We start from the raw sequence: 18864 nt of genomic DNA, 5'->3' as shown, positions 1-18864 counted from the left end.
CCCCCAAACACCACACACACCCCCACCCACCCCCCCCCCCACCCACCACCACACCACACACACACCACACACACACACCACACACACACACCAACACAACCACACCCCACACACACACACACACACACACACACACACACACACACACACACACACACACACACACACACACACACACACACACACACACACACACACACCAAAGAGGACAGCAATCACACACACCATGGCAGGTCATTAAACAGACAGAAACAGTAACCTCCCCTCGCTCCCCCCACATTGCCTGGAGCTAATGTCCCATGCCACGTTTCTAGTGGATGCTCCATGCTTTGCCCGAGGATGACCCAGTCTCAATTCGCTCCCAAAAGTCACCATGATAAGGTCTCCACCAGCATCCGGCACTCAGCTCTTGCCCTAAGATAGCGTCTCATGTGTTCCTTTTATTGTGTTATGAATCATACGTACGTTAACTATCATTGCTGTTCACCCAACATTCTGTTACAAAAACTGGTGGCAGATGTGGTTGTTGCATCCTTTTGACTCGCAACACTGATATAGTCTCTGAAATCCGCTAGACCAAGGTTTCACGTTACGACCATGTCTTCAAAACCAAGTGAGTACATGTTTTGGGGTTCTTCATTTCTTTTTCCTTCCTTCTTCTCCCATACATGTCTTAAGCCGTATATGCAGTCACTCTTATGTTGGTTTTGTTTGGTAAAAAGGCTAAGTGACAGGAAATGGCAGCGTTCTCACACAATTCCTCTGACCTTAGATCGCACTACTATGTGATCATGGTTTGCCAACAAACACAAAATATTGTTTCGTTAATTAAGTATTTAATTAATTTCTCTTGTTTTTAGAGATATTGTTTCAATTACAACCAACTTACTGCGTTCGTCGGTTGGGAATGTGGAAGGGCCATGAGATTGACTGCTTGTTTTTTCTGTAATTTGGTTGTAACGCCATGGAGATAACCGTAGCATCATTACATTGCTCATTGGTGACACGTTTTATCAGCACTAGAGCAGAGATTTTAATACTATTATTATATAAATGTATTATTTTGAGTATAGGCTTAGGATCTTCCCCATATCATAGTGCGCAGGGATGCCCGATATAACCCGTGGTTGTGTATATCTCCTAACAGATCTACGCTCCCACGTTACGATGCTATGTACAGGTAAAACCAAAGGCATTCTTTCGATCGGCAACTTTTGAGTTGATGTGACATGCAGTTACATCCGTTCATCAGTGTAGGACTAGGGTTTAAGCTAGAATCATTATTCGTTTATAAGTCACGCCCTTCTCACCCTCTTGCATGTTTTGGGTAAATCCCAAGCGATCGTGTGATTTGTGATAGTTAGATAGCCGTAGGGAATGTCACGAGCGCCCATCACAGATGCGGAGTAGAGCTGGTTATTTATAGATTTTCCTGGCTCATTCAGTTCACTTCATTTTGTACGGCATTTTGGGTATAGGGACTTCTTGGCAATGAAGTCTGACATGCATAGCTAGACGTGACTACCTCAGCATTTCAGAATTTTTGACCCAAGAAGATTTGCTTGCGAGAAAGCTTGCGGATACTTTTTCACGTCACTGTTCATTAAGTGCGTACATTCTGTTGCATATCATTAAACGTTAAATTCAATATGGTAGTTGAAATAATTTTGTATTAATAGAATTGCTAATTTATATTTAATGTTAATCTTCATGTTTGTAATACATTCTCAGTATGAGGTAACCCTCATTTTCATTCTCATTCATGCTCACTGTTGTGCACACACACTCTTTCATCCGTGCAGAACAAAAGAAACCTTTACTTTAATAGGGTTTGTTGCTGTCGTAGTTGCAGGCATCGAGATCTATGTTGTACCTCTTTTCCCCGCAATTTTGCTTGTTGTGACGAGTGACTAGTACATAATGTACAATTTCTTAATTTACATATGTTTCTTTTCTATGTGGTGACAAGTGGTTCAAGTAAATCCATCCTTATATACTCATAAGAGTCTATCGGAGACGGTAGTTCAAACCAGGTCCATGCAGATCACTACTGATGCCTCCCTCCCCTATTTTTCTTCTTTATCTTTGTGAAAGTAAAATACAAAAGAAAAACAGAGGAAATTAAAGTAAAAGCTACATTAAAAACTGCAGATTTATATAAATAAATATAAAACTTAACATCCCCACCTCTCTGCTGTCTTTCTTTTTCTCTTACTATCTTGGCCCTTACGTGTATGATCTGGTTCCACGACCATATATAGCAGTTGGACTGACGATATCCGACACGGTACCTGAGGATGACGTGGCTGCAGAAACTGTCACCTTAGGATGTATGTATATATATATATTATATATTATATATATATATATATATATATATATATATATATATATATATATATATATATATATATATATAAAATATATATATATATATATATATATATATATATATATATATATATATATATAACTGTTACCTAGTGCTCTATTTGAGGTTATACTTCTCTTACCACCCCAGACACTCCCTGGAGTAAGGTGGGTAATAAGTGGAATATAACCCAAATATATTCCTGCGTACAGGGCACTGGATAATAGATTTTTAATCCACTCTCCCCGGAGCGGGCTCAGTGTTTGTTATAAGAATAATACGTCCAATTTCACGTGTGACTTCCCTTTTTGTATATTTCACTTATTTCAGTATTATCTAAATTGGTTATTATAAACACATGAAATAACTTCGTACATTTAATAGTGTACTTACTTATACAAGTGAGTTCTCTCGTCTCCTGACGAGTCCAATTTCTCCCCTTAGAGAATACGAAGAGCGTAGACCCATGTCTCGTCTACTTCGTATGGTCACACGGAATTCAGTACGATTTTAACCGGAATTTCGGTAATATACCCAAGATAAACCCTCGCGAACGTCCATGTTCGACGACAGGTAGTACTGAACTGTGGCACAAGTGCCACGACAGCGCCCTGGCCTCTCCTGACTGTCCTGACCCAGCCCAGAGCACAATGGTGCCCTTGTTTACAAGGCCTACAGATTATCACCCCTATGTCCCCGAGACAAAGTGTCTATAGTGCCCTGCAAAACCATAAAGGCTTATCCACACCATAGGATAAACATCACACTCTGTAGCTTCAATGGAATGTGGAGTTCCCCTGAACTACCATTCCATCTACCATACAACCATTAGAAAATCCAATTCTATGGTGTATAGGGGTCTTACTATGTCAGGATTACCAATAAAATACCATTCTACGCTACTACCATAAGTCTGGCCGTTGACATATACACACATACTTATTTATGCATACATACATATATATGTGTATATATGTATATATATGTGTGTGTGTGTGTGTGTGTGTGTGTGTGTGTGTGTGTGTGTGTGTGTGTGTGTGTGTGTGTGTGTGTGTGTGTGAGTGTGTGTGTGTGTGTATGTATGTATGTATATGTATATATAAGTACATGTATATGTATATATTTATATATATATAGTATATGATTGTTCCAAGGAATCTGCACTTCTTTACAGCCGCCGAGAGAAACCGTGTATGATGGAGAAGACTGCCCACGGCAATACCTGATGTTCTACCGTTGGATCCACTTCAGTTTCTTGGTATTAGCTGGTGTTTTTTACCTTCCAAGAATAGTTGCGAAGAAGACAAGTCACTCTCCTCTGAAGAAGTTGCTCTCTAGTCTCATTTCTATGGAGAAAAGGTTAGCATATTTTTCTCTTTCTCTTGTTACTTTGTATAAACAACTGGGTTAGTGCTTGTGTTACTCTGTGGAATATCTTAGATTCTCCCTCCTCCTGCTCTCTCTCTCTCTCTCTCACTCTCTCTCTCTCTCTCTCTCTCTCTCTCTCTCTCTCTCTCTCTCTCTCTCTCTGTTTATTCATTTATTTTACAGATATGATGACTCTGCTTTTGAAAATGGTGTAAGCAAGATGGTGACTTACTTTGAAAACCATTTCTCGGTGCATGGCTCACTCTATACTAGACTTGTGATGTGTCACGTTATTGCAGTAGTCATAGATGTTGGTTCTTTCATCTACCTTGATTTCTTCATGCAGGTAAGGAAGATTCTCTTTCAAAATCTTATTCTTAGTTCATGGAAGGATGGAATAGAATGATATTTTGCTTGTATTTGTTTATTCATTGCAAGAAAAAATTACAGAATGCTCATATCTAACACTAAACATATATATCTTTTTGTCTTTCCAGGAAAACTTTATTGGATTAATATACAAGTCTTATCCATTCCATCGAAATCCAAGGAATTTCTCTGATAATTTGTACCAGGTGTTTCCACCATTTGTGTTCTGCTCTATAGATGAATACAATTTAATCAACAATGCAAGAGTTGATGTACTGCATTGCCACTTGCTGCTTATGGAACTCTATGAGAAAGTGTTTGTAGTACTTTGGGTACTGCTGGCATTTCTAATGGTGATTGCAGTAGTTTCTTTGGTTGTGTTATTGCTTATTGTATTGCCTCCTTTCAATAGAGTTTTTCTGTTTACATTCACAACATCCAAAAGCATTAGGAAAATTAAAAGAAAAGTGCACCGCATCTTTGGTTACGGGGATTTGCATGTGATGAATATGATGAAAAGTCATGTGAGTGAGGGACAGTTTATCACATTCCTTTCACAACTTGTTGAGAATTCTCGCTTGAAATTCAATGCAATGTTTCCAAGTGAGAAAGATGGACTGATAATAAGAAATGGTATGGAGGATATCAACTCCATAACTGTACCACGGAGTCGGCCTGAACCCAGTCACTACCTACCACCAGGGACTCTGCAGCCAGATGCTGTCTTAACCCTGCCAGATGATTCTCTTCTGCCAGATCTCCATTGCCAAAATGGTAGTCGCACTCAAGGCCATACCTCCTCCACTCCAAAGCCTAAATCACGACTCCTGCCTCCTTTTTTTAAAAGTGAAAAGCATGCTGACCTGTATCCAATCATTGAGATCTCACCGTGAATTAATGATTCAATGAAAGAAGATCCGATACTTTGTAAAAGAATATAGGAAAGGAATTTTCTAAGTGAACTAGTCTTCATGATATACACATTATATGATAAAGTACAAGTTATGAATAGAGTGGTAAAAATCAGGTGACTTTATTAATTTCCAGAAAGTTTGACATGTAATGTTCCATACTTTGCTAATTCATATTGATTTAACCCAATGCCTTAGGGAAAATGCTGTGCTCATTTTCTCTCTCTCTCTCTCTCTCTCTCTCTCTCTCTCTCTCTCTCTCTCTCTCTCTCTCTCTCTCTCTCTCTCTCTCTCTCTCTCTCTCTCTCTCTCTCTCTCTCTCTCTCTCTCTCGCTCCCCCTCCATGGTATGTATGTACATGCCAAGTCCAGCGGCATTGGGTTAATATACAACTAAGGGATTCCATTTTGATGGAAAGCTTATTTCAGATTTATTTATTTTATTTTCAGAATTCATTAGCTTACATTATTGTCCTCAGTGAAATTTGAGTTTTTCAGATAATTAATGTTGTGTTTAGTAGAAAATCTTGTACACTTTGAGTTTGGTGAAGGACTAAATTTTAGATATACTCCTTAATATATTTGGAGAATATCAATTTAATTTTGCAGTCATTACCTGCCATAGTAGATAAAAAATCTCAAAATTACATTTGTTAATATTTGCTTAAATTGCCAAGATTTCATACCATGAAAATAGAAGCTGCTTTGCTATATATTTTGGTTTTGTACATTTGTTTTTAAAGAATATCCTTACATAAGCCAAGAAGAGAACTTTCAGTTAATTCAGTTTGTCAGATGTTTGCAGCTTATTCCTTCAATATGTTGAAGAGATGATTTTTGTTCATTAGTTTTATGATCAAATTTAGAACCTTACTTTAAACAAAGAATATGTACTCTTATGATAAGATAAGCCTTGTAAACCAGAAGATTTTTTTTTATGTCCCCTTTCTTTTTATTTTTATTTATTTATTATTATTATTTTTTTATAAATTTGTCCCTTTAACAAACACAAAAAAGCCACTACCCACCTTTGTTTGAAATTTGTAATGCTTCTTAAGGAATTAAGCTTTTGTTAGATATTATATTGATTGGTAATCAATATCATATTCCAGTTCTCAGAAAACTTGCAATAATGATTTGTGAGTGAGTGAGTGTGTGTGTGTGTGTGTGTGTGTGTGTGTGTGTGTGTGTGTGTGTGTGTGTGTGGTGAGTGAGTGAGTGAGTGAGTGAGTGAGTGAGTGAGTGAGTGAGTGAGTGAGTAAGTGTGTGTGTGTGTGTGTGTGTGTGAGTGTGTGTGTGTTTTGTGTGAGACTGAAATTTGCACTTCAAAATCATAATGCTTAGTAAAATAAAGAGAGAGTGAGAACTTGTGTACACATTGTTTGTGGGTGATTCTTATTATCTCTTATCCATTTTTTCTCATTATAGATATTGCTTTGTCATATCATTGCCTGTACATATATAATAAGACCTCAAAGGGGTTTTCAGCTCTTCAAGTAGCCTGTGAACTGGGCTGTCCATAAACCAGAGTTCCTACAATGGGCAAGATCTTCATAGATAAAGGGCAGTCAAAATTAAATTTGGAGGTTCAAGGTTTATTTCACACTATAACCTCTTACAGTACTGTGAAGAAAATCTTCACTAGAACGAGTAGATTCATTGAAGAGTGGTAATGATATAAATCAAATTTCTAATTTCCTTGTACATCATGAAAATATAATATATCTAAATAGGTCAGTGATATAAACCATAATATTTTTCACCTCCACACAAAATAAAATGTGATTTGATCTTATAAATGAGTAAATGTAAAAAGTAGTAATAATAATAAAGATTATATAGTAAAAACAGTTATTTCATTTCAGTATAAACTAGGAACTGCATATCAACACGTGTGTAACAGAACCTTTTTCTCTAGATTTTTTTTTTTTTTTATGAATCTAAAATTGACCTCTTTTATATACCAGTAAATCCCATTATAAAAAAAAAATTGGTGAAGCTTTACAAAAACATTTTTTTCTAGAAAGTTTTGAGTATTAACTTCATCTGTGAAACTGCTCAATCTAATTTCCTAAGGCCATTTTACAGACAAATTATATCTAGCATGATTATTATTTATCGTGAATATAAACAATGTATTAAATGGAATATAATACAATGTACCAGTGGTGACATAACGTGTACTGGAGTACGAGGATCAAGGATCAAAGGCTGTGGAGCCATGGAAGTGAGTATAATTTAAGTAATCATGTTATTAACAGTATTGTTGGGAGACAGTAAGAATCTCGAGTTCAATGCTTTCATTACCATTCCAAGCAATACTTTGGTTTGTTTTCTGAAATTTGTGAAATTCTAAATGCAAATATTGTGATCAAGGAACTTATGATATTATTTAAGATGCAAGGTTTCTGTAGATTAGGCTAATGTTCTATTTTGGCAGATTATGTACAACCCATATTTTGTGTTTTCCAACCATTAATTTTCAGTTACTAGTGATTTATATAGAATTTATATAGTCATGTGTCTATGCTCATTTTACAACAACTTCCTATAATTGTATATTTATTTTATTTGATGTTAAATGCCATATTATATTTGAAATGATATCCATTAAAATGATATCCATTGACTATTGCAGGTGGAAACTTTTCTCCAACAAATGAATGTTACGGCTGATGGCTTTGTGACCCTTAACTCCTAGGATATTTCGACTTCAACTTCCACCAAGGCTTGGCAAGAGGAGCACAACATTTTAGAGGAAGAGGTCCAGTGCCAAAGGAAAATTCACAAGGGAAGGGACTTTATTCCAAGGAGTGAATAAAGGTAATGATGTATCTTTACTAAAAGGTAGTTATGAAGAGGTGTTAGATGCTTTTCAGTGTTTGGAAGTTAAAGTTAGGTGGTTCAAATGCCTTTACTTTAACTTTCAATCTACCTGCAGTGTTCTGGTCACTATCAAGTTTACCAGTTGATGCCTGTATTTCATTCTTGATTCATCCATTATCCAAAATACATTGCTGAGCCTCATTTTCTAGCTCTTCATCTACATTGTTACCACACACAAAATTTATCAGTTCATCATTTTTAACCCTTTCCCGACGGGTAGTATTCATAGTGGCCCGGGCCTCGCTGCCAGGGGCTTATATTGTCGCCCTAGCATGCGCGACCACTCATGCCAGATACCAGCATCCCATGCCGTTTCTTCGTAAAACTACAAGGATATGTTGTATTTTCAGTTTTCATTATTTTCTAAAGTCTCTACCTTCATTATTTTCTAAAGTCTCTACCTGTGTGTGGCATCATGGAGTTGAAATCGACAGTTTGTTGCATTTTTTTTATTTCTTTGCATAGTAAAAATGAGAAAGTTAAAAATGACTTAAACATGCCACCCATCGGCAAAGGGTTAATGGCAGTCTAAGAGATCCAAGTTTTAAAGATTTTAAAAAGCTAGTGGAAAGTGTATGGACCAGACCCGTATGCTCTGAAAACGTGTCTCTATGGGGAAGCTCTTCAGGCAGTAAGGGGAGGTGCAGGCAGTTATGAGATATTTCAGGGACTGGATGATAAATTTGGGAGTGCAAGGAAGGTGGTAGACCTAGAAATAAGTGATTTAAAATCCTTAAGGAAGATCTCAGATGGAGATACCAAAGGGTTTATTAAGATGGTAAATCAGATAGAACTGTGTTGGTTGGATTTAAAAAAGGTAAATTTATGAATGAATGTCAGTCATATTGAAAAGATTTTACCTTCTATTCGGAAAAGAGAATGGATAATAATAGCAGAAGACATACCTACCACTTGTGGGTTATTTCCAGAAATATTAGTTTCTGCAGATGGAGAGAAAGGTGTTAGAATACATGAACTCTAGCATTAGAACCAGTAGTGTTGACAAATCCATGGTGCACAATGTGCATGGTGCATTAGAAAATAGCACCAAGTCAGAACTACTAAATTTGATAAAGAAAATGAACAATGATCAACAGGTGAAAAACAAGGAATTTGAGTCATGCATTGTAAATCTGAGATAAAATGCACCAACCTGAAAACTGTTAACAAAAGTGGAGGATGATGAATACATAGTTCTGCAAACCATGACATTGATTGTTTCAAATTTAAGACTCTTAGTGGCAAGGACAAATTTGAAAAGGTAAAGAGTAATGGCATATGCTTTAGGTGTTTAAGAGGTTATCATACTGCTTGTCATTGTAAAGTGGGCAGAGTATGTGATGTAGAAATTGAGGGTCAAGGACTATATAACCGGAATCATCATCCACTTTTGCATCCAGAATGGACAGAGGCTTTACTCCATTATGCAAAATTTGAGAAATACTTTACAACTTTATTGAATATTAATATTTTGTATAGCAGGAATGAACCTTTCACGGTTTTGTGGGTTTCAGGATCAGACATAGCTGAAGGGTAGAAATATTAATTTATCTTTGATCAAAGTTGGTAATGTAATTGAACTTCAGGCCAGTAAAGAATATCGGTTCCCACTGACTGATAAGAAGTTTGAATGTTGATGTCATTGGGATCAGGGAAATATCAGCCAAAATCAGGAAAGTTGACTTGCGCTAGGTTTCTGAACTGTTTGTAGATTTATCAAATTCTAAGATAGATCATCCCCAAAGTGATATTGATGTTCTCATGGGCTCAAATTATGTGAACTATTACACCGTGTTATACAAACAAACGGGGTCTACAGCTACTGGAGAACCAATTTGGTCTCGGCATCCGTGGTAGGCATGATGAGACAACTATTGCAATTAATGCTAATCATCATATAATTGTAAGGACCCAAAAATTAGCAAGTTCTGTAAGTTTGAATGAAATAAGTATTGAACCTGTTGATGAGCTACAGCTGGACCAATTTTTTGCCTTTGATGAAACAGGTGTACATTGTAATCTGCAGTGTATCAAATGTATGTGTCAGGCTTGTCCAACTTCCAACTGTATTAACTTAAAAAAAGAAGGAGAACTGGTGCTAATTGAGAAATTATTAGTTTATAGTGCTGAACAGAAACACTGGATAGTAACTTATCCCTGGATAAAAGACTAGTGATTTAAAGAATAATCTTAAAGTAGCAGTTGCTAGGTTTGAAAACAACTGAAAACAGATTGATGGGACTGGATATTGAATATGCAAAGAAGTATCAGAATCAAATCGAAGACATGATTGATAGAGGGGTAGCAAAAAAATTGAATATAAAAGGGATGTGTTACTATAAAGGTCCAGTTTACTATATACATCATGAATTTTTAAAACCAGAATCTTGTTCATCACCTTTGTGCAATGTATTCAGTTCGTCAGCATCATATATGGGACAAAAACTTAATGCTTTTTGGGCAAAGGGACCAGATATCCTAAATGGATTACTCTGAGTTTTGTTTAGATTTAGACAGGAGAAGATAGCAATTACTGGTGATATATCAAAGATGTATCACACTGTGAAACTTAGCACTCTAGACCAACATACTCACAGGTTTGTGTGGAGAGATTTGAACAAGTGGTACCATAGGTATATTAGCTTTGAGCTGTACATAAGAAAAATTTGGTGCAGATCCACATATGACATATGTGGATGACAAACTATATTCTACCAATAGCATAGAAAAAGCTTTAAGATTAATTCAAAATGCTGAAAAGACTCTTTCACTTGGAAATTTTCATGTGAAACATTGGATAATGAGTGGATATTATGATAGTTATGACCTAAATATAATGAAATTTCATAATGAAAAAATCCTGGGTCTTAAGTGGAATCCTAAAGAAGCCTACTTTTTCTTCACTGTGAAAGTTAACTTTTCACCAGAAGTAAGAGGAATCTGGAGTGGTTCAAATTTACCAACTTGTGAGATTAAAGCCAAGTTTCCTGAAATTGTGACTCACAGAATGATATCGAGTCAAGTTGCTTCATTCTATGATCCATTAGTGTTTGCAGTGCCAGTTGTAGTAAGAGTTAAGAAGATATTGATGAGATCTATGGTTATAATGGGTAAGAATATTAAAATGGGACGATCCACTTGACACTTCCATGGTAAATGAATGGAAATTTCTCTTAATGGGTCTATATGGATAGGAGGAATTCAGGTTTCAAAGACCCCTAAAACCCGTTACTGCAGTTGGTAAGCCAATCCTCATAATTTTCTCTGATAGTAGCATACATGCTTGTGGAGCATGTTCTTATGTAAGGTGGCAAGTTGATGAGAGTAAATTTCTGTCAACTCTGATTATTGCCAAAAATAAGATTGCTCATATAAGACAGTTATCTATTCTTTGTTTGGAATTGTGTGGTGCACTTACGTCAGCCAGATTGAGAGAGACTATAGTAAAGGAATTTAATTGGGAGTTTGAGTCAGTATTTCATACTGTTGACTCCTCAATTGTAAGGTCATAGATTCAAAGGGAATCTCATGGGTTTCACACTTTTGTTGCTTTTTGAATAGCAGAAATTCAGATGAAAACAGATCCAAGAGAATGGTGGTGGATTGATACAAATCAGAATATTACAGATTTAACTATTAGACCATGTACCCCAAAGAAAACTGGAATGGATTCAGTCTGGCAAAATGATCCCAACTTTTTACCTTTGCCAGTTAAAGAATGGTCCATCAAACAACAATGTGAGGACCAACTAACAAATCAGATTGGCATTGCCATGTCTATGGTGAAAAGAAGTAGAGACATTACAAATTTAGATTTCATTAATGTTGATAGATTTAATAGCTATTCTAAATTACTGAAAGTCACATGCAGAATAAAAGCTGCATTCAGATGCAAACCTTTCAAGAGAAGAACCCACAATTAAAGACATAGTGGAAGTAGAGTTAATGGGGGTGAAAGAGATGCAAAAAATATTTACTGATTGGGAAAATTAGATTTAGAAGATTGAGTCCTTCATTTGAAAATGGAGTAACTGTAGTTGGGCAGAGGATTTCCAAGTGGTTAAAAGAAAATTGGAACCAAGACAACTTTATTTTGATACCATCACATCATACAGTAACTAAATTATATGTGATGTATTTATGCAATGTGGATCATGCAGGCATTGAGACTACTTTGACAAAGTTATAAAGAAAACGCTGGGTTCTAGGTGCCAGAAAGATAATCAAGAGAATTGAAGATAAATGTATGATATGCAAAAAGTTAACAAAACAGGTAGAGAATCAGTGTATGGGTCAAGTTAACCCATTGCCGACGGGTGGCATGTACGCACATGCCATGGCATGGCGGGACCATCTGCCGGGGGCATGTACGCACATGCCATGGTGTATCTATGAACATGCATGGAGTTTTTTTTGTTACAATCATGGCAAAAGATTATTTTTCTGCCACTGAAAGTGTGATTAAGTCGGTTTTAACACTTTCTCATTTTTACCATGAAAAAAAAAAAAAAAAAAAAAAAAAAAAAAAAATTCAACTCCACGATGCCACACACTGCTTATTTTATTCAGACTATAGACCGAATATATATGGAGTCTATATAACAACAAAAGCACCCTTCAGTCTCAATTTATCAGGAAGTATGGCAAGTAGAGACTTTAGAAAATAATGAAAACTTAAAATACAACATATCTTCGTAGTATTATGAAGAAACGGCATGGGATGCTGGTATTTGGCATGAGTGGTCGCACATGATCGGGCGACGATATAAGCCCCCGGCAGTGAATACTACCCATCAGAAATGGGTTAAGACAGAGAGAATGAAGCCTGCTCTGCCATTCTAACACACATCAGTGGATTTGTTCGGACCTTTTACGATAAAAGCTACATTGAAGAGGAGAACTTGAGGTATTTGGTGTAATATTTAATTACCTAATAACCAGAGCAGGTCATTTAGACTTAGCAGATAGATATAGTGCAGAAGATTTTCTCAACAGGGGTGCACCTTGAATTATGTATTCTGACAAGGGAACTTGGCTGGCTTCAGCTGGCGAAGAGATTGAAAAAATCACTGGTAATGAGGGTATAAAATGGAATTTCAATTGCCCAAGTGATGCACTGTAGTACAATGGAGTAAGTGAATCTCTAATTAAATCTGTGTATTACAGTTGGAGATTCTATTCAACCTTTTGGAGAATTAAAAACTGCCTTATACAGTGTTGCCAATTTGATGAATGAAAGACTAATTGGATTGAAGCTTGGTTTCAGCTTGGAATTAGGTACCTATCTGTGCTCAAATGATCTATTGCTTGGTAGATCTAGTAGTAAGTGTAAAATGTATTATATGAGATAAGTGGAAATCACAAAGGGAGATTAGTATTTATTCAGAAGATTGTAGATTTATAATGGTAAAAACAGCAATGTGACTACTTTCCAACAATGTTGATTAGACAAGAATGACACGCAACAAGGAGGAATGTAAGAGTTGGGGATAGTTTTAGTACAAGACAGTCATTCTGTAAAAGGAGCCTTGAAACTGGCACAGGTAATAAGGGCAAATCCAGGTTGTGATGGAAGAGTACTTGATGTTGATTTAAGATAGAAAATAATAAGGGAAGGGAAGGATAATAATGGTGAAGCAGACAGAATAAGATATGTAGGTCTGTACATAGATTGGTAGGATATTACCAATTGAGGAGCAAATGTGTGACTTGCATCTAATGTGAATCAATGGTAATTAGTATTGATGGATCACCAATATACTTAGGAATTATCTTTCAGAGAGAGCAAATGGTTTATTTGTGGGGGGGAATGTATCATTAACATATTTCGTATTATTTATCATGAATATAAACATTGTATTATATGAGATATTTTCAGGAACATGCAATTGTATTTAGTTTCTCTATGATATGCATATCAAATGTCTTTTGTTTATGAGAGGGTCCTCTGTGAGCAGGCAGGAAAATTAGTATTTCAGTAGTTCAGAAAATAACATTCAAGATATTGTGCAGTTGCAGTGAGATACAAGCATTTTTTGGTATGTATATTCAAGATTGGATTATCAAGTATTTAATTTGGAAATCTAATTTTGACATAATTCATAAAATAAGAGCAATGTAATTTACATCGTCAAGTGTTTATGTTGTGCCCTCCTAGAATATTGTATACATTCAGCTTACAGGGCCAGTGTACCAGTGGTGATATGACATGTACTGGACTATTAGGATCAAGGATCAAAGGCAGTGGAGCCATTGAAGTGAGTGTAATTTTTAAAAAGTAATACATGTTATTAACAGTGTTGTTAGGAGCAATTATGAATCTCGAGTTCAGTGCTTTCATTACCATTCCAAGCAGTATTTTGGTTTGTTTTCTGAGTGTTTGAAATTCTAAATGCAATAATGTGATCAAGGAACTTATCAATTGTGATATTATTTAGGATGCAAGGTTTCTGTAGATTAGGCTAATGTTCTATTTTGGCATATTATGTACAACCCATATTTTGTGTGATAAATTTCTATGATCTTTGAATATCAAGATTTTATAAAGGCAAATGTTATGTTGGCTTATTATTGCAATGTGGAAATGTTTACTGTGCTTAACTTTCAGTTTCTAGTGATTTATATAGTCATGTGGCTATGCTCATTTTACGTCAACTTACTATAATTGTATATTTATTTTATTTGATGTTAAGTTCCATATAATACTTGGAATAATATCCATTAAAAGTTCCTTTGTTATATTTTATTGACTATTGCAGGTCGAAACTTTTCTCCAATAAATAAATGTTACGGCTGATGGTTTTTTTGATCCGTAACTCTAGTACACTAATACCACTTAATTTATCCATTAAAAAGAAAAGGAAAAAAAAAATACCCTCTGTTGTTTTACTGCTCCTACATCTTGCAGAAATTTGTGAAACATATCCTAACAAAATGTATATTGTAACTTAGTAATACAATTTTATTTTCATTAAAAATTACACATCTATGAAAAATTATGCTATATGTTTGGATAATTATGTGTTACATGACAAAATGTCAAACCTCGCAATATATATTGTTTCACTTGAAAATAACACAATGCAAACAAATGCTAATCTAATGTTTCTTGCAACAGATCAATTTGCAAATACAGTTTTTCTGTAGATTTAACTTCACTAACTAAATCACAAAAAATAGTTATAGAGATTGTGCTGCAAGGAATTTCTTTATTTCTGCTAGAAGTTCCCGCTTCACTGTGTCAGGAACCAAATCTGCAAATAAGAAAGAAAAAAAAAAAAATTATATATACCCTTACAAGTGATACCACATGCACCAGTGACTAGAACTCAAAAGTACTGCCAATACTTCTTGACTTGAAAATTGTATTCCACTACAAAATTCATATACAGAAAAATGATTATTACTGTAGCTGTTACAAAATGTCATCTAAAACTACTAGCTGCACTTGGTCAAAGAAATCCCAACAAGTCTGTAGAGTAGCATTGGTCTTATTATAACAGCACTTTTTTTGTCATGTATTCAGAGAATAATACCATTCGAAGTACTACTACTGGTAGTTTTGGTGCTATTTTACTAGAAGTTTTAGTAACCATTCCTTCTTGATATAAATAATTTTTAAGTGGAGGACCTTTTTTAGATGCACAATTTTTTCCACTGTCCACCAAGAAGGACACAATGTGTGTTGTTGTTTTCGTCATCTTATCATCCTCATTGATTATAAATGGCATTTTGTCATGAAGGACTAACTCTAGTAAAAGTAGTAACTGATTCCAATGGTAGACTATGAAAGCATGGTGCTGTCCTGAAAAATAATTTTTTGAAAACAGCCTAAGGAAAGGGCACTGTGGTAAAACTGGCTGCCATGATGGAAAAAAATCAATACATCTGAAATACACCTAGAGGTACCAGTAGTACTTCCTTACTCTGTCAGTAAACTTTACTTCATTAACAAGGCAGTTCAACAATTTGCTCAATACAGATTGGGATTTATTAAATGAGATTTAACACTGAAATTAGATAATTATCATTTTATACCAGATTCCAGGAAATTTAAAAACATTCAACATACCTCTTCCCTGTGGAGTGATCTCCTTTACTAAGTCATCTACAGTTACTTGCTGCAGCCCTCGTTCTCGCACAATATCCTTGGCATGTTCCTGGAAACACAGCAGTGATGTTACACTGGTAACACAAACTTATATATAATACTTGTATTACATAATATAAACTATACATATTATCTGTAATATAAACTTATATTAATAATTTTAAATATGTTAGTTCCTACCTAATTACTCATACTGCAAAACTGTAAAAGAGAGTGAGGGTAGGGCAGGTATTTCAAGTTACATGATACTTCTATTATATAAAATGGGGCAAAGAAAAGTGTATTGTGCCTGTGAAAATCACCCTAATATTTATGAGCCCTGAAATATTGAAATTTTTATTCAGGAGTTATACTGATGTTCCCCCAGAGCAACATACTCTTGTCCAGACAATAGAGATGCTAATCAGTCCACTGAAACAAAGTTCATTGGTATCAGTGGGCAGTTCTTCTGCCCAATCACAAGACAATTAAATACTGCCTGTCTAGGACACATAAGCAACTTAAAACTGACTAAATTTAATTAATGTTACTAAATATCAATACCCACATGATTAACCCTTTGCCAACGGGTGTCATGTATATACATGCCATGGCATGGCTGGACTATCTGCCGGGGGCATGTACGTACATGCCATGGTGTATATGTATGGACATGCCATGAGTTTTTTTTTGTTACAATCATGGCAAAATATTATTTTTCTGCCACTGAAAATGTGATTAAGTCGTTTTTAACTCCATTTTTACAAAAAAAATAAATAAAAAATAAAAAATAATAAATAAATAAATAATAATAATAATAATAATACAACAAATCTACGATTTCAACTCCATGATACCACACACTGCTTATTTTATTCAGATTATAGAGTGAATAATGATCAACTATGGAGTCTATATAACAACAAAAATATCCTTCAGTCTTGATTTATCAGGAAATATGGCAAATAGAGACTTTAGAAAATAATGATAACTGAAAATACAACATATGCTCATAGTATTACGAAAGAAACGGCAAGGGATGCTGGTATTTGGCATGAGCGGTCGCGCATGCTAGATATAAACCCCCAGCAGCAGGGCCCGGGCCACTATGAATACTACCCGTCGGGAAAGGGTTAATAATGCATGAGATTAAAAAGTCTGCTAATTCTAAAACACTCTTTGTTTAACACTCCAGTTACAAATTGCAATTAAAGATGATAGTCTACATAATAAGTAACAGGTCCCATATAAAATTACATTTCAACTAGCCAGTCAAACTGTTCTATCTCACTCCAACTTTGCATGTTAAAATATATCTAAATCCCATCAGTGAAACCATTAATGTTCCATCTCTACAAATTAAAACAGTACAGTTATAATGTATGACAATCAAACTTTCATGGTAAACAGTGTAGGAAATCAATAAACATGAAATCTAAAACACGTCATCCACGACATTTCCTGCACGAACTGAAAATTACCAAACTCACACAGGGATGTCTTATCACTTTATGGTAGACCACCCCTCATGCGGGGATGACATCTGCTCTAACTTGTACACACAGTTAATCTTTATGGTAGGTGATATTCTTATAAGAGGACAAAACATTGCAGCCATCTTTACAAGAAATAACCTGCAGACAGGGACAGTAATGCCACAAATAAAGGAAAAAGATCATGGAAAGCACTGCTCAGAGCCCAAGTCCACTCGGTGCTCTTCAGTTTCAGCTCTATATTGCTGTGCATACCAAGGTGGAGATAATGTTTCCTGTGGATGTTAACAGCCCTTCCCTTAGGCATGCCCAGTCACAATAACTAACACTGTTGAACAGATTTCGTGAGGTATTATTTGGGACTTAGTCTCTGGTGACTGTGTCTATACTGTAAAGATTTGCTGTGCATACCTAAAAGCTTTGAGTCTGTTTTGCCTGGATGCATCTGTTGAGGAGAAATAGCTTCTCAAAAGTAGGTACCTTTTTAGCCTTATTGCCTAAAACACTGTCACAGAGCACAGAGGGCAGGGAAATTCTATTCTATGTTTCCTTTGCTTCTGATTTTCCCCTCAAGCAGCTGACTCAATATACACCCTGAAATGTTTGGTAGGGCACTGGGGCTCCTGCTGTGACTCGGCTAAAATGTTGCTTGATATTGAAATAATACTTGCTTTAACATTCATCCATCACTGGTAAAAAATCAACCAAGGCATTTCTTTAAACTGATGTGCATTTTCTCGAAAAGATCCATTTATTGGGAAACAATTTCTGGGCATTCAATACACTTATAAAAATTAATCTGTGAAAACTCCGAAATAACAGGCTATTCATAAGTAAGGACTGTTTTATGTTGTTTAGTGTCAGAAAATATCAGGAGAATGTTTGTTGAAATTAAGGCCAAAGGCAACTACAATTGCTTTGCACACACATACACCAGGTGAGTGAGCAGATCATTACAAAATTATAGTTTACATTTTTATCTTATATTACATGTTTCCCTTCACATTCACAACACACACTGTAGGTTTGCAAAAAAAAAAAATGAACATGAAATTTGTTCAGACCACATCCAACTATATGATGAATACAAATCTTTTTACAGATATCATCATAGATAAAAAAAAAAAATCCCACAATATTCTAGAACTTTATGGAAATCTGTCATCAAATAAACGATCAATGTAAGTTCTAAGATGAATATTACTTTTCACACACTTACTTCTGTCTCAAACAAATGTAATTTTGCATCTTCCATGGAGGTACAGAGACAAATTTCTTTGATTCCTTCACTATGTTGTATCCATACATTATTTGCATTGTACATGGTGGTTATTTGAAACCAGGGCTGTGGAGTTGGAGTAAAATTTGGAAGGAATTT

At 35.5% G+C, this 18864-nt stretch overlaps 2 protein-coding genes across 2 annotated transcripts in view; one reads left to right on the top strand and one right to left on the bottom strand.

The window, feature by feature from the left end:
• Positions 1 to 5944, top strand: part of LOC119576829 — a gene marked incomplete in the record, with an annotated part of 14993 nt that extends 9049 nt beyond the window's left edge. Inside the window, 3 exon segments of the mRNA XM_037924477.1 lie at positions 3554 to 3730; positions 3923 to 4085; positions 4237 to 5944. Of these exon segments, the coding sequence (XP_037780405.1) occupies positions 3554 to 3730; positions 3923 to 4085; positions 4237 to 5001 (1105 nt within the window).
• Positions 5945 to 13958: 8014 nt separating this feature from the next.
• The window catches only part of LOC119576828 (transcription and mRNA export factor ENY2-like), a 7016-nt gene continuing 2110 nt past the window's right edge, over positions 13959 to 18864 (bottom strand). Inside the window, exons 2-3 of the mRNA XM_037924476.1 lie at positions 15976 to 16063; positions 13959 to 15157 (exon numbers count right to left, since the gene is read on the bottom strand). Coding sequence (XP_037780404.1) covers positions 15084 to 15157; positions 15976 to 16063 — 162 coding nt within the window. The 3' untranslated portion in view covers positions 13959 to 15083. The remainder of the gene's footprint in view (positions 15158 to 15975; positions 16064 to 18864) is intronic.

Source organism: Penaeus monodon, chromosome 9 (genome assembly GCF_015228065.2).
Source record: "Penaeus monodon isolate SGIC_2016 chromosome 9, NSTDA_Pmon_1, whole genome shotgun sequence".
NCBI classification, from domain to species: Eukaryota; Metazoa; Arthropoda; class Malacostraca; order Decapoda; family Penaeidae; genus Penaeus; species Penaeus monodon.
The sequence above is the reverse complement of the archived record's forward strand: the minus strand, read 5'-3'. Positions and strand labels throughout refer to the sequence as shown.